Source organism: Carcharhinus amblyrhynchos, chromosome 17, assembly GCF_965287045.1.
Source record: "Carcharhinus amblyrhynchos chromosome 17, sCarAmb.v2.hapA, whole genome shotgun sequence".
NCBI lineage: Eukaryota > Metazoa > Chordata > Chondrichthyes > Carcharhiniformes > Carcharhinidae > Carcharhinus > Carcharhinus amblyrhynchos.
The window spans coordinates 57,594,413-57,609,508 of NC_137340.1; the positions used below are offsets into that span (position 1 = coordinate 57,594,413).

The following is a 15,096-nucleotide window of genomic DNA, read 5'->3' on the forward strand; positions in this document are numbered from 1 at the left end:
ACCAAAGTCGGAAGAGTTATAGGCAGTGAGGATGGATGTTACAGTTTGCAGAAGGACATAGATAAGCTGCAGAGCTGGGCCGAGAGGTGGCAAATGGAGCATAATGTGGAAAAGTGTGAGGTGATTCACTTTGGTAAGAGTTACAGGAGTACAGAATATAGGGCTAATGGAAGGACTCTTGGTAGTGTCGACGAGCAGAGAGATCTCGGTGTGTATGTGCACAGATCCCTGAAAGTTGGCACCCAGGTTGATAAGGTTGTTAAGACAGCGTACGGTGTGTTAGCTTTTATTGGTAGAGGGATTGAATTTTGGAGCCGTGAGGTCATGTTGCAACTGTACAAAACTCTGGTGCGGCTGCACTTGGAGTATTGCGTAGAGTTCTGGTCGCCGCATTATAAGAAAGATGTGGAAGCATTGGATAGGGTGCACAGGAGGTTTACCAGGATGTTGCCTGACATGGTAGGAAGGTCATATGAGGAAAGGCTGATGGACTTGAGGTGACGTAATTGAGGCATACAAGATGATCAGAGGGTTAGATAGGGTGGACAGTGAGAGCCTTTTTCCTCGGATGGTGATGGCTAACACGAGGGGACATAGCTTTAAATTGAGGGGTGGTAATTATAGGACGGACGTCAGAGGTAGGTTCTTTACTCAGATGGCAGTAAGGGCATGGAATGCCCTGCCTGTAGCAGTTGTGGACTCGCCAACTTTAAAATGGTCAGTGGATAGGCATATGGATAACACTGGATTAGTTTAGGTTAAAAGTTCATTAGATTCGTTTCACTGGTCGGTGCAACATCGAGGGCCGAAGGGCCTGTACTGCGCTGTAATGTTCTAAAAATCCTCCACTGTTCCTCAGCTGTCCTACCAACCAGTCTGCGCCCCCAATCTACATTAGCCAATTCCGCCCTCATCTTATCATACTCCCCTCTGTTCAAGCAGAAGACACTGGTTTGGGACCCTACTTCCTCACCTTCCGCCTGTATCAGAAATTCAACCATATTGTGATTACTCGTCCCAAGAGGATCCTTCACAAGAAGATCCCTAATTCTACCTGTCTCGTTACACAGTGCCACATCTAAGATAACTTGCTCCCTCGTAGGTTCTGTAACATACCGTTCAAGGAAACTATCCCGACAGCATTCTAAGAACTCTTCCTCAAGTCCACCGTGTCCGACTTGAGTCAACATAGAACATAGAACACTACAGCACAAACAGGCCCTTCGGCCCACGAGTTGCGCCAATCACATCAACACCTACCAACCTACAGACCTATCTATAACCCTCAATCTCATTAAACCCCATATACTCATCCAGAAGTCTTTTAAGAGACCCCAGCGAGTTTGCCTCCACCACCACTGACGGCAGCCGATTCCATTCACTCACCACCCTCTGAGTGAAAAACTTACCCCTAACATCACTTCTGAACTTCCCTCCCTGCACCTTAAATCTGTGTCCTCTCGTAGCAACCATTTCAACCCGGGGAAATAGCCTCTGAGAGTCCACCCTATCTATTCCTCTCAACATTTTGTAAACTTCTATCAGGTCGCCTCTCAACCAATCAATATGCTGGTTAAAATCCCCCATGATTATTGTCGTTCTGTTTTTGCACGCATCAATTATTTGCTTGTTTATAGCCCGCCCCACCTCAAAGTTATTATTTGGGGGCCTATAGACCACACCCATCAGTGACCTTCTCCCCTTACTGTTCCTTATCTCCACCCACAACGATTCCACGTTTTGCTCTTTGGAGCCTATATTGTCTCTCACTACAGCCCTGAAATTATCCTTGATTAACAGAGCTACCCCACCTCCTTTTTCTTCCAGTCTATCCTTCCTACATGTCTGATACCCCTGGATATTCAGTTCCCAGTCCTGGCCACCCTGCAACCATGTTTCTGTAATGGCCACTAGATCATACCCATTTGTGCTGATTTGCGCCATCAACTCATTCACTTTGTTTCGAATGCTTCGTGCATTCAGGTGAAGTGTCTTTGTGCCAGCCTTTATCTGGACCCGATTTGTAGAAACGCTACTAACCTCTCCCATGCCCTCTACTCCTTTAATTAGTGGAGTGTCATCAACATTAACCTGCACTCGTACCCTCTCTTTTACTTTTGATTTTGTAATTCCCCATACCCCTGCACCCTCACCCCCATTAATCAGTTTAAAGCCCTATCTACAGCCCTAGTTGTACGATTCGCCAGGACTCTGGTCCCCCTCCAAGATATCTCCCTTTACTGCAATAACTAACTCCTTAACTAATAACAGAAACATAGAAACTAGAAGCAGGAGTACGCCATTCCCTCCTTCAAGCCTGCATTGCCATTTATTTTGTTTATGGCTGATCATCGAATTCAATATCCTGATCCCCCACTCCCTTTTATCTCTTGATCCCTTTAGCCCCAAGAGCTATATCTAATTTCTTCTTGAAATCAGACAACGTTTTGGCCTCAGCTACATCCTGTGGTGGTGAATTCTACGTATTCACTACTCTCTGGGTGAAGAAGTTTCTCCTCCCCTTAGTTCTAAATGGTTTACTCCTTATCCTCAAACTATGACCCCTTATTTTTGGACTCTCCCACTATTGCAAACGTTACAACATAGAACATAGAAAAACTACAGCACAAACAGGCCTTTTGGCCCACAAGTTGCGCCGAACATGTCCCTACCTACTAGGCTTACCTATAACTCTCTATCTTACGAAGTCCCATGTACTTATCCAAAAGTCTCTTAAAAGACCCTATCGAATCCAGCTCCACCACCACTGATGGCAGCCGACTCTTTCTAAATCTACCCTGTTAAAATTTTGTAAGTTTCTGTGATGTCCCCTCTCACTCTTTTAAACTCCAGTGAATATAATCCTCACCAACTTAGTCTCTCCTCATATGAGAGACCTGCCATCCCAGACATCAGCCTCGTAAATCTTCACTGTACTGTCTCCATAACAAGGACTTCCTTCCTCAGATATAGACACCAAAACAGCACACAATACTCCAGGTGCGACCTCACCAATGTCCTATACAATTGTAGCAAAACATCCCTAGTCCTATGCTCAAATTCTCTCACTACGAAGGCCAACACACCATTTGCCTTCTTGACTGCTACTGTACCTGCACACTTACTTTCAGTGGCTGATGCATGAGGATTCCAAGGTCTCGTTGAGTATCCACCTCTTCCAATTTACACTCATTCAAATAATAATCTGTCTTCCTATTATTGATACCAAAATGGATAACCTCATATTTATCCACATTATATTGCAACTGCCATGTATACACCCACAGCCAGCCTGTCCAAATCGCTCTGAAACATTTCTGCATCCTCCTCACAGTTCACCTCCCACCCAACTTTGTATCACCTGCAAATTTGGAGAAAATACATTCCGTTCCCTCTTCCAAATCATTAATATATGTGAACAGTTAAGGGTCTCAGCACAGATCCCTGTGGAACCCCATGAGTAACTGACTGCCAATCTTTTGGTTTCAGAAAAAGACCTATTTATGTCAAATCTCTGCATTAATAATGCAATGCCTCCTCTTTTATCTTCTCCCCTGTCTCGCCTGAAGATTCTATATCCCAGAATGTTGAGTTGCCAATCATATCCTTCCTTCAACCATGTTTCTGTGATGCTACTGTATCACATTACATGCATCAATCATCGCCCCCAACTCATCCTATTTACCTGCAATACTCCTGCCATTGAAGTAGAAGTCATCCAGCTTGGCCTTACTCTCTTGAAACTTAATACGGTTGCACTCCCTCTGACATGTTTGTCAACAGTCTGTGTCTCCTCCTCGTGCCAAATTAGTTTAAACTCTTCCCAACAGCACAAGCAAAATGTCCCACAAGGATGTTAATCGGGCTCTGGTTCCGATGTAGACCGTCCTGCTGGTACAGGTCCTACCTTCCCCAGAAATGGTCCCAGTGATCCAGGAATATAAAACCCTCCCTCCTGCACCAACTCTTAAGTAATGCATTCATCTGCACTATCATAGAACATAGAACATAGAACATTACAGCGCAGAACAGGCCCTTCGGCCCACGATGCTGCGCCGACCAGTTACAAAAACAATGACCCACTAGCCTATACCAATCCCTTTTCGTCCATAAACCTATCCAGAGATCTCTTAAACGCCCCCAAACTAGACGCATTTACAACTGCAGCAGGCAGGGCATTCCAATCCCTCACCACCCGCTGGGTAAAGAACCTACCCCTGACATCCGTCCTGTAGCTACCCCCCCTTAATTTAAAGCCATGCCCCCTCGTGCTAGCTTTCTCCATCCGAGGAAAAAGGCTATCACTATCCACCCTATCTAAACCTCTAATCATCTTATATGTTTCAATAAGATCCCCTCTTAGCCGCCTTCTTTCCAACGAAAACAACCCTAGATCCCTCAGTCTCTCCTCATAGGACCTCCCCACCATACCAGGCAACATCCTAGTAAACCTCCTCTGCACCCTCTCCAACGCCTCCACATCCTTCTTGTAATGCGGGGACCAGAACTGCACACAGTACTCCAAGTGCGGCCGCACTAGAGTAGTGTACAGTTGCAACATTACACTGCGACTCCTAAATTCAATCCCCCTACCAATAAACGCCAAGACACCGTACGCCTTCTTGACAACCTTATCTACTTGATTCCCAACTTTCAGGGATCTATGTACACACACACCTAGATCCCTCTGTTCATCCACACTATTCAAAGTCCTCCCGTTAGCCCTATACTCGACACATCTGTTGCTCCTACCAAAGTGAATTACCTCACACTTCTCCGCATTAAATTCCATCCGCCACCTCTCGGCCCAGCTCTGCAACCTATCTAAGTCTCCCTGCAGACTATGACACCCTTCCTCACAATCTACCACACCTCCAACTTTGGTGTCATCAGCAAATTTACTAATCCACCCAACTATACCCTCATCCAGATCATTAATAAAAATTACAAACAACAGTGGCCCCAAAACAGATCCCTGAGGCACACCACTCGTAACTGCACTCCATGATGAATATTTACCATCCACCACCACCCTCTGTCTCCTATCTGATAGCCAATTCCTGATCCAACTTCCTAGATTACCACCAATCCCATACATCTGCATTTTCTGCAGAAGCCTACCATGGTGAACCTTATCGAACGCCTTACTAAAATCCATGTATACCACGTCAACTGCCTTACCCCCATCCACCTCTTTGGTCACCTTCTCAAAAAACTCACTAGCACATGGCACTGGGAATAATCCAGAGATTACAATCTGAGTCTACTGCTGAACTCCCGACCTCATTCCTCTTCCTATCTATGTCATTGGTACCAACATGTACCCTGACCTCTGCCTTATTATCCTCCCCCTTCAGGATGCTCTGCATAAAACACAATAAGCTGGCATGCAAGTTCAACAGATGAAAGGGAAGGAAAATGGGATGTTAGTCTTTTATTTCAAATGGAATGGAGTATAAAAATAGGGAAATCTTGCTAAAACTGTAGAAGGGATGAGTGAGCCCACACCTGGAATACTGTGAACAGTTTTCGCCCCCTTATCTAAGGAAAGATATATTTGCATTGGAGGCAGTCAAGAGAAAGTTCACGAGGTTGTTCCAAGATATGGAAGGATTTTTTTATGAGGCAAGGTTCAGTAGGTTGGTCCTGTACTCACTGCGGTTTAGAAGAATGAGAATCAACTTTATTGATATATACAGGATTCCCAATGGACTAAGCAGGATGGATGGTGAGATAATGTTTCCCCTTGTGGGAAAGTCTATGACCAGAGGGGATAATCTCAGAGGAATTTAAGTCAGTCCATTTAAGATAGAGATGAGGAAGAATTTCTTCTCTTGAAGAGTAATGAATCTGCGGAACTCTTTACTGCAGAGGTCTGTAGAAGTTGCCATTAAGTATGTTCAAGGCTGAGATAGACAGATTTTTAATCAGTAAGGGAATCAATGGAGGCGATCTTATCAGAAATATTCTGGGTGCCAAATTAGCATGAATTCGGGACAAATGCACACCATTCTTTTGGGTTATTTAAAAATTGAATCTTATCTGACTCTCAAAAAAGATGAGGACACACTGGTTTCTCACCAGCAGTGGGGAGTAGGCAGGGTCTAGCTCATCAGAAAGCCAGCTGATAGCAGGGGAGAACACAATTGCGCAAGTGCAGATACCTGTGCTCTATGAGGACAGAGCTTTAAGACTGCCTCCTCAGCTAGAGCCGGACTTAATGGCTGACCACACACCCCCACCTGCTTTCACGGGGTTCCGTGGATGATTTCCCCCCTCCCCCCGGATCGATTGCAGCCAAAAAACCCCATGCACAGACCAACTGATCACCGGTTGCAGAGTGTGCAATGGTGTGCATCCCCTGCACATTGCTGTTGCAGAGCGTGCAGCAGTTCCCTCTTCCCCCAATCAACTCATTTTCATCTGACCTCACCTTCTCAGACCCTGTCCCCTTGGCACTGCCTCGTGTGCACTGTCAGTGTGCCAGTCTGACACTGCCATGGTGCCCTGTGGGAACTGCCAGACTGGCATTACCTAAGTGGCTCCCCACTCTGCCCCCAACCTCATGGGGAGGACATCAATGGCCTGCTGTCCTACCGGACAGGCCATCACATCTGGTCCCCACTGACCATACAAGATTCTCACCAGAGTGGTGGCTCACCAGCGATGCCACAGAGGCAAGTGAGCCCAGGCAATCGTGTCCCAGGCTCACTTGTAATATTTAAATGCTATTTAATATACTATTTAAATATTATAATTAGCCTCACACCCAAAAATGCCTTGAGGCTGATCTTGATGGATATCAGCTGGGGTGACATGGTGGCACAGTGGTTAGCACTGCTGCCTCAAAGCATCAGGGACCAGCGTTTGATTCCCAGCTTGGGTCACTGTCTGTGCTGAGTCTGCACTTTCTCCTGTGTCTGCGCGGTTTTCCACCGGGTGCTCCGGCTTCCTCTCACAGCCCAAAGATGTGCGGGTCAGGTTGACTGGCCATCTAACTTGCCGCTTAGTGTCAGGGGGATTAGCAGGGCAAATGCATGGGGCTACCAGAATAGGTGCTGGATGGGATTGTGGTCGCTGCAGACTCGATAGGCCAAATGGCCTCCTTCCACACTGTAGGGATTCTGTGGTTCTTTGATAAGGCAAGAAATTGGGCATGAACCTGATTTCTTGGCTCTCAAGCTCTTACTGGCTCGCCCTGCCCATTGGCTGGTGGGTTAGAAGGTAATACAATATTATGTGGAAAAGTTGGGAAAGTTGAGTTGAAGATTATCAGTCATTTCACTGAAACGCTGAGCAGATTTGATGGGCTCAATTTCCAACTTCTGCTCCTATGTCTTATGACCTTATGCCTCTAGTTAAATCCAATCTTGCACTGCCTTATGTTAACTGCAATTCACTAACACCTCGTAGGAGTTCCTCCAGTTGTCTCTGTACACCAGATTTTTCGGTCTTGCTCACCCTCACTCTCACAAGATGTCACCAGTCTTTCTCCTTTCCACTGTTCTTGCACAGTATCATCATTCATTACTCAGAGAGCACCTATTGAGATTCATTGGTTGACTGAACACATTTACAGCAGTGGTCGACACTAATTGATTCCGACCTCTGATCATGCATTGTGCACGAGTTAGTGCTCTTCTGCCAAAGTTAACTAAATCACACACTGTGAGTACATGACAAACAGAGCAGCACATGTAACACTGTATCATGATCGCAGCATAAGTGAAATTTGAAACATCAGAAGGATCTATCCCATGTGAAAACGTTACTATAAATTTTATAAAAATGTTACAAAATAATAAAATAAAACAGTGGCTTTGAGAAGGTAATACCACGGCCAATTGGTTATGGGGAAAAGGTGGAAAAGTTGAGTTAAAAATTAGCAGTCATGATCTCACTGAAAGGCTGAGCAGACTCGATGGGCTGACTGGCCAACTTCTGCTCCAATGTCTTATGATCTTACGCCTCCAGTTCAGGGGTCTCCAGTGGGGCGGGATGGGATTCCCACTGCCAAAAACATTCCCGCGTCCGGAACCCTGCTGCTGACTCAGGACCCAGAAGCAGGGATGGAAGCCACAGACCAGACATTTGCTGCCACTCCGCGTGGTGTCTGATGGACCCATGGGAACCCCCGCCCTTTTTACCAGCCTATTGTACAATCAGAGCTGCCATCCTGTGACTGACAGTTCATTAAACAAATCAGCAATTGAGACACCTGTTATCCAATTGCTGCTCTGCATTGATTGAGTGACAGCTGCTTTATCCAATCGGTAAGCTCCATCCGTCTGAAATGAGTGAGAACAATGACGGTGGCAATTCAGACCAATTGTAGAGCAATGTGCTCAGCACAACACCACATTGTGATTGACATCTGCTGCAGCCAATTTCCGTGTGTTGCTTTAACGCAGTCACCAATCGCAATGAATTTAAAATTATTTGGCACCTTCTTTAGAAAAGTAACCCCCTAACTTTAGAACCTTTTTTACCTTTGGCCCGCAAAAATGTGTAAAACATACAATGTGGCCCTTGTATTGAAAAGTTTAGAGACCCCTGCTTCAGTTAAGTCCAATCTTGCACTGCCTTACAAATTAACACATGCATCAAATGCTGAATTTTCATCTTTCTTACTGATCAAGGAGCATGATGTGGTTTGGCAGTTGCATTGCACTCCTGCTTTTGGAATGTCGAGCAGTTTTCTGTGGCTCTGACCTCTGCATTATGCTTCAACTGGCATTCTGCTTCAAGTGCAAAAAGTACTTTGAGAATATGTGTGTTGCTGTGCCAGTATTTGAAAATATTGGCAACAGAGATGCAGAACACTGCATTGTTCAAATCTACAGTTAGTGTTTGCATGTTGCTTTTCCAGGCATTAAATGACAGAAAAGGGGCAGATGCTACAATTAAGAATCCAAGGCACACTGTCACATGATAAATGAGGTTTATTTGGTTGTTCATACTTCCCTACGGAGATGAGTGAGAAGGAAGACAAACAGAAGAGCAAGATGAAACCAAACCAAAGCTTCGTAAGCCCGGGTAAGAGTCGGTGCAGACTGGATAGGCCAAATGGCTTCATTCTGCTCTGTAGGGAATTCTGTGAAAGGCCTGTTGCACCATTTTTCCCCATTCCTTGTTGGACTTAACAGGGTGGCATTCTTCAAAGCAGTGAGGAGTTTGGGATCTGAGATTTTTCCAGTTCTGACTTGTTCCTTTGACCAGTAATCACAACGTGAAAGTATTCATTAACAATTTTACTGTGTGTGGGGAACAGCTACTACAATATGACAGAATTCTTCATTCAGATGGAGAGTGAAGATAAATCAGAAACTAAGGTCCTGAACCTAAATAAAGGCGGATATGAGGCATGAATTGGCAAAGATAGATTGGGGAACCTTACTAAAGGGTTTGATGACGGATAGGCAATGGTTCAAATTAGACTGTGTGCATGGATTACAATTATTCATTCCTCTCTGGCACGAAAAGAGGAAAAGCGGCTCAACCACAGTTTACAAAATAAATCAAGGATAATATTAAATCCAAAGAGGAGACATATAAATTTGCAAGAAAAATAGCAAGCCTGAGAATTGGGAATATTTTAAAATTCAGCAAAAGACGACAAAAAAATGACAAAAAGACAGTACCTTTTGCGTAGTGTGTGAATACAATTGCAGGCAACATTGAGACTGACTACAAAAGCTTCTATAAAAATGTGAATAGAGAAAGATTAGAAAAGACATATGCAAGTCACTTATAGTCAGAAGCCAGGGAAATTATAACGGGGAACAAACAAATGGAAGAACAATTGAACACATTTTGATTTGATTTATTGTTGTCACATGTATGGGATGCAATGAAAACTTTTGTTTCTTGTGTATTATGTAGACCAAATATACTGTACATAGAGTGCATAGAGAAGGAAAGGGTGTAGAATATAATGTTGCAGAATACAGATACAGTGAAGAGAAAGATCAGCTTAATATACGATAGGGCTATTCACAAGTCTGATGGCATCAAGGAAGATGCTAGTCTTGAGGCAGTGTTTTCAGACTTTGGTAACTTTTTCCTAATGAAAGCAGGTGAAAGAAAGTACATACAGGGTTTGTGGGGTCCTTGATTATGCTGACTACTTTTTCGAGGGAGTGGAAAGTGTAGACTGAGTCAATGGCTGGGAGGCTGGTTTGTGTGATGGACTGGGCTGTGTTCACAACCTTTTGTAGTTTCTTACACTCCTGGTCAGAGTAGGAGTCATACCAAGCTGTGATACATCCAGAAAGTATGCTTTCTATGGTGCATCTGTAAAATTGGTGAGAAGTGTAGCTGACATGCCGAATTTTTTAGCCTCCTGAACAAGTAGAGGAGTTGGTGGGCATTCTTAACTTTAACATTGACAAGGAGGGACAGGACAGGTTGTTGGTGATCCGAACACCTAGAGACTTGAAATTCTCAAGCATTTCCATTTCACCGGTCGCTCCTGGGCCCCGTCCACAATAGTCTCTGCCTTCTTGTTACTCCAAGATGCCGCCTGGACATGGGAACTTTGCCCCTTGGGCAGTGATAGGGGCACAGGCTGGCACTACCAGGGTGCACATGCCCAGGGGACATCACCACCCACTGCCTAGCCCTTGGGGGGGGGGGGGGTGGGGTGGGGAATCTCCTATTGTTCCCCCTTCATTCTAGCAGGGTCTCCCTCTAGTTCCCCAAATGTGGGGAGCTACTCTAAATACCGCTGGAGTGAAATACTCCTGATGGGGTGGGAGATGCTATCGGGCCCAAAGAATTCAGTCTGAGGCCTGATAATGACATTTAAATTACATTAAAAGTAGATTAAAATCATTTACCTGGTCTTCCTGCTAGCTTCCAGCATGGTCTCAACTGCACCTGCTCTCCGGCGGTGGGAAGCGCACATGCATTGGGAACGCATGCTCGAATCCTACAAAATGGCCAACACGTGCATCTCCCAACCCAATGCACCAAAAAACTTGTGTGCCGTGATGGGAGAATCAGGCCAATGACAAGCCAGGTGGTTAACAGTGAGGTTGAGTGTCTTGGGTTGCAAGAAGATATAGATGGAATGATCAAATAGGCAGATATGTGGCAGATGGAATTTAACCCTGAAAAGTGTGAGGTGATCCACTTTGGAAGGAGTAATTTGACAAGGAAATATTCTTTTATTTATTAGTCACAAATAGGTTTACATTAACACTGCAATGAAGTTACTGTGAAAATCCCCTTGTCACCACATTCTAGTGGCCTCGGTGAATACCATCCCAGGCCCGATAGTCATATGGGAATTTCCATAGGGTGATCAGCTCAGCGCCTTGGAGAGTCGCGATCAAGTGACTGTGAATTTCGCTGAAGATCCCCTCTCCCCTGCTGCTGTTTCCCAGTTCACTATGCTGTTCGAGTAGCCCAGCGGCCTGGGAAAATCCCGGCCTTAATTTCATGGATATGCCTAAAATTAAACTTTAATATTGGAAAAAATGCCTGAACTGACCTTCCAGAAGCTGTCAGATTGATCCAGAGAGCTCCTCTTCCTGTTGCGCCTCCAGATGAATGTATTCAGCCTGCAAAACAACCATCTCTTTGTGGTGTAGGTGTGAAAAGTATCAGCGTTTTTTCCCTGCAGATAACTCCCAGCTTCAGATTGAACATTTGTTGCTGTTGTATTTGGCTGAGAATCCCCCCATTTCCCTCTTTAATCACAGGCAGCAGGGTCTGTTGAACTGCAGCTTCTTGGGTGGCATTCTAAAACAGATTTTTTAAAATGTTCGCAATAAAACAGATTCCAAACTATGAATTTTTACTTAAAATTGTTTCATCAAAATGTTCTTTAAACCATTTAATTAAACAAGATGAATTAAATTTAGTCCCTGCTTGTATTTGTCTTTCTCAAACACTTTAAATAATTCCAGTATTAATTATCGCTGTCGTTCAGCTGATTTAATTCTTTCAGCTCCAATCCCGCAGTATTTGATCTCAACGACTGAAAGAATTCAGAAATCTGTTCTCCCGATCACACACACAGTAAATGCCTCTACACAGGCCCACCTTCTGCTGTCAGCCTAACTCTGAGCGCAGCGCCGGCTCCAACCGCAGCCACACTGGCCTCGCGCTCCAACCGCCCCACCTCGCCGCAGGGTTTTGCCGCCTTCTATCGAGGCCGCGCCTCCTTTGTCACGTGACGCCCTTGCGCCCTTGCGCCCACGCGCTGGCCCGATTTCCACAGTCAGCACTTGATTGGTGGAAGGCAGAGCACATGGCGAGCACGCGGCAGCTGGAGCCATAAATGGAGGCAGCAGGTGGCAGGTGGGTGGCGAGATAGCAGGCCGTGAGCAGGGCAGGGCAGGGCAGCAGGAGGCCGTGGGCAGGGCGGTAGGGGCAGCAGGAGGTCGTGGGCGGAGTGTCAGGAGGTCATGGGCAGAGTGTCAGGAGGTCATGGGCAGAGTGTCAGGAGGTCATGGGCAGAGTGTCAGGAGGTCATGGGCAGAGTGTCAGGAGGTCATGGGCAGAGTGTCAGGAGGTCATGGGCAGAGTGTCAGGAGGTCATGGGCAGAGTGTCAGGAGGTCATGGGCAGAGTGTCAGGAGGCAGGAGGCCATGAGCAGGGCAGTAGGAGGTCATGGGCAGAGTGGCAGGAGGCCACAGGCAGGGCAACAGGAGGTCATGGGCAGGGTGGTAGGGGCAGCAGGAGGTCATGGGCAGGGTGGCAAGAGGCCATGGGCAGGGCAGCAGGGGCAGCAGGAGGTCATGGGCAGGGTGGCAGAGCAGCAGGAGGTCATGGGCAGGGCCGTAGGGGCAGCAGGAGGTCATGGGCAGAGTGTCAGGAGGCAGGAGGTCATGGGCAGAGTGGCAGGAGGCAGGAGGCCATGAGCACGGCAGCAGGAGGTCATGTGCAGGGCAGTAGGAGCAGCAGGAGGTCATGGGCAGAGTGGCAGGAGGCCATGGGCAGGGCAGCAGGAGGTCATGGGCAGGGTGGTAGGGGCAGCAGGAGGTCATGGGCAGGGTGGCAGGAGGCAGGGTTGGGTCAGCAGGAGGGCCAGGTGCCTCTGGCTTTCACTGAAGCTGCTCCGTGCCAGTATGGCATATTGGACCATACCCCGGCTTGCTCTTTACTTATGATTGATAGTCATGAGAGTGGATCCTGAAGATGGGAAAAAGTTAACCTTTTGCCAGTTCTATAGAAACAGGCTTGCTGCCTTCAGATGAGCAAAAACACTGCAGGAGAAGCTTGTGTCTCTGCTGGAAAGGCAACGGCAAACACTCAAGAAGCACATGGTAAATGCAACAATTGTTCATTCCGGTCTGGCCCACAACAAAACAGATATGAGGCTTGCGAGCAGTTTAGAATTCAGAAAAGGAAGATCAGAATGGTGTGTTGCCTCCCTGGTGCCAGGGTCAAGGACATCTCTGAGCAATTCCAGGACATTATTAAGGAGGAAGGTGAGCAGCCAGAGGTTGATGTACATAAAGACAGGGAATTATAGGCCGGTTAGTTTAACGTCTGTTGTAGGTAAAATGTTAGAATCCGTCATCAAGGAGGAAATGGCGAGGCATCTTGAGGGGAATTGCTTGATAGAGCAGACGCAGCACGGTTTCGTTAAAGGGAGGTCGTGTCTGACAAATTTACTGGAGTTCTATGAGGATGTGTCTAGGGCGGTGGATAAAGGAGAGCCGGTGGATGTGGTCTTTCTTGATTTTCAGAAGGTGTTTGACAAGGTACCTCACAAGAGGTTATTGCAGAAGGTCAGGGGACATGGAATTGGGGGTAGGGTGTTAGCGTGGATAGAGGATTGGTTGTCAAATAGGAGGCAGAGAGTGGGGGTCAATGGGTGCTATTCGGATTGGCGGATGGTGACTAGTGGAGTGCCCCAGGGGTCAGTGCTGGGGCCTCAGCTATTTACCATTTATATAGACGATCTGGAGGAGGGAACCGAGTGTAGGGTGTCGAAATTTGCTGATGACACCAAGATTGGTGGAACGGCAAATTGTGCGGAGGGTGTGGAGAGTCTACAGAAGGATCTAGATAGGCTGGGCGAATGGGCCAGGAACTGGCAAATGGAATTTAATGTTGGCAAGCGCGAGGTGGTCCACTTTGGTAGGAAGGATTATTACTTATGTGGTGAAAAACTGCAGCAGGCGACGGTGCAGAGGGACCTCGGGGTCCTTGTGCATGAGTCGCAAAAACCCAGCTTGCAGGTGCAGCAGGTGGTCAGGAAGGCAAATGGGATGCTGGCCTTCATAGCGAGGGGGATTGAATATAAAAGTAGGGAGGTCTTGCTGCGGCTGTATAGGGCATTGGTGAGGCTGCAGCTGGAGTACTGTGTGCAGTTTTGGGCACCGTACTTACGCAAGGATATTTTGGCCTTGGAGGGAGTGCAGAGGAGGTTTACTAGGCTGATACCGGAGTTGAGGGGGTTGAGCTATGAGGAGAGGCTGAATAAACTAGGCTTGTACTCGTTAGAGTTTAGAAGAATGAGGGGAGATCTCATTGAGACGTATAAGATGATGAATGGGATGGATAGGATAGAGGTGGAGAGACTCTTCCCGCTCAGAAAGGACAGTAGGACTAAGGGGCACAGCCTCAAGATAAAGGGGGGGGCGGTTTAGAATGGAATTGAGGAAGAACTTCTTCACTCAAAGGGTGGTGAATCTCTGGAATTCTCTGCCCGTTGAAGTGGTGGAGGCTGCCTCGCTAAATATTTTTAAGACGCGGGTTGATGGGTTTTTGATAAGAGAGGGGATTAAGGGTTATGGGGAGAGGGCGGGAATGTGGAACTGAGCCACGACAGATCAGCCATGATCTTATTGAATGGCGGGGCAGGCTCGAAGGGCTAGATGACCTACTCCTGCTCCTATTTCTTATGTTCTTATGTTCTTATATTGATTCCTACAACATTGGTAGGAAAAGGGATGAGGTTCTGAAATGTGAATATAGAGAGTTAGGCAGAAAGATAATGTGGAAGTAATTTCAGGACGACTGTTGGTACCACATACTAGTGTGAGTAGGAGTGGAAGGATTAGGCAGATGAATGCCTGGCTTGAGAGCTGGTGCAGGGGGCAGGGATTTAGATTTTGAGATCATTGGGATCTTTTCTGG

The 15,096-nt window shown here is 46.6% G+C and overlaps 1 protein-coding gene across 1 annotated transcript in view; it reads left to right on the forward strand.

Annotated features, from left to right (window-relative positions):
- LOC145354272 (neurotensin receptor type 1-like) overlaps nt 1-8,117 on the forward strand; it is a 102,071-nt gene extending 93,954 nt beyond the window's left edge. Inside the window, exon 3 of the mRNA XM_080205360.1 lies at nt 7,975-8,117. Coding sequence (XP_080061486.1) covers nt 7,975-8,117 — 143 coding nt within the window. The remainder of the gene's footprint in view (nt 1-7,974) is intronic.
- The last annotated feature ends 6,979 nt before the right edge of the window (nt 8,118-15,096 follow it).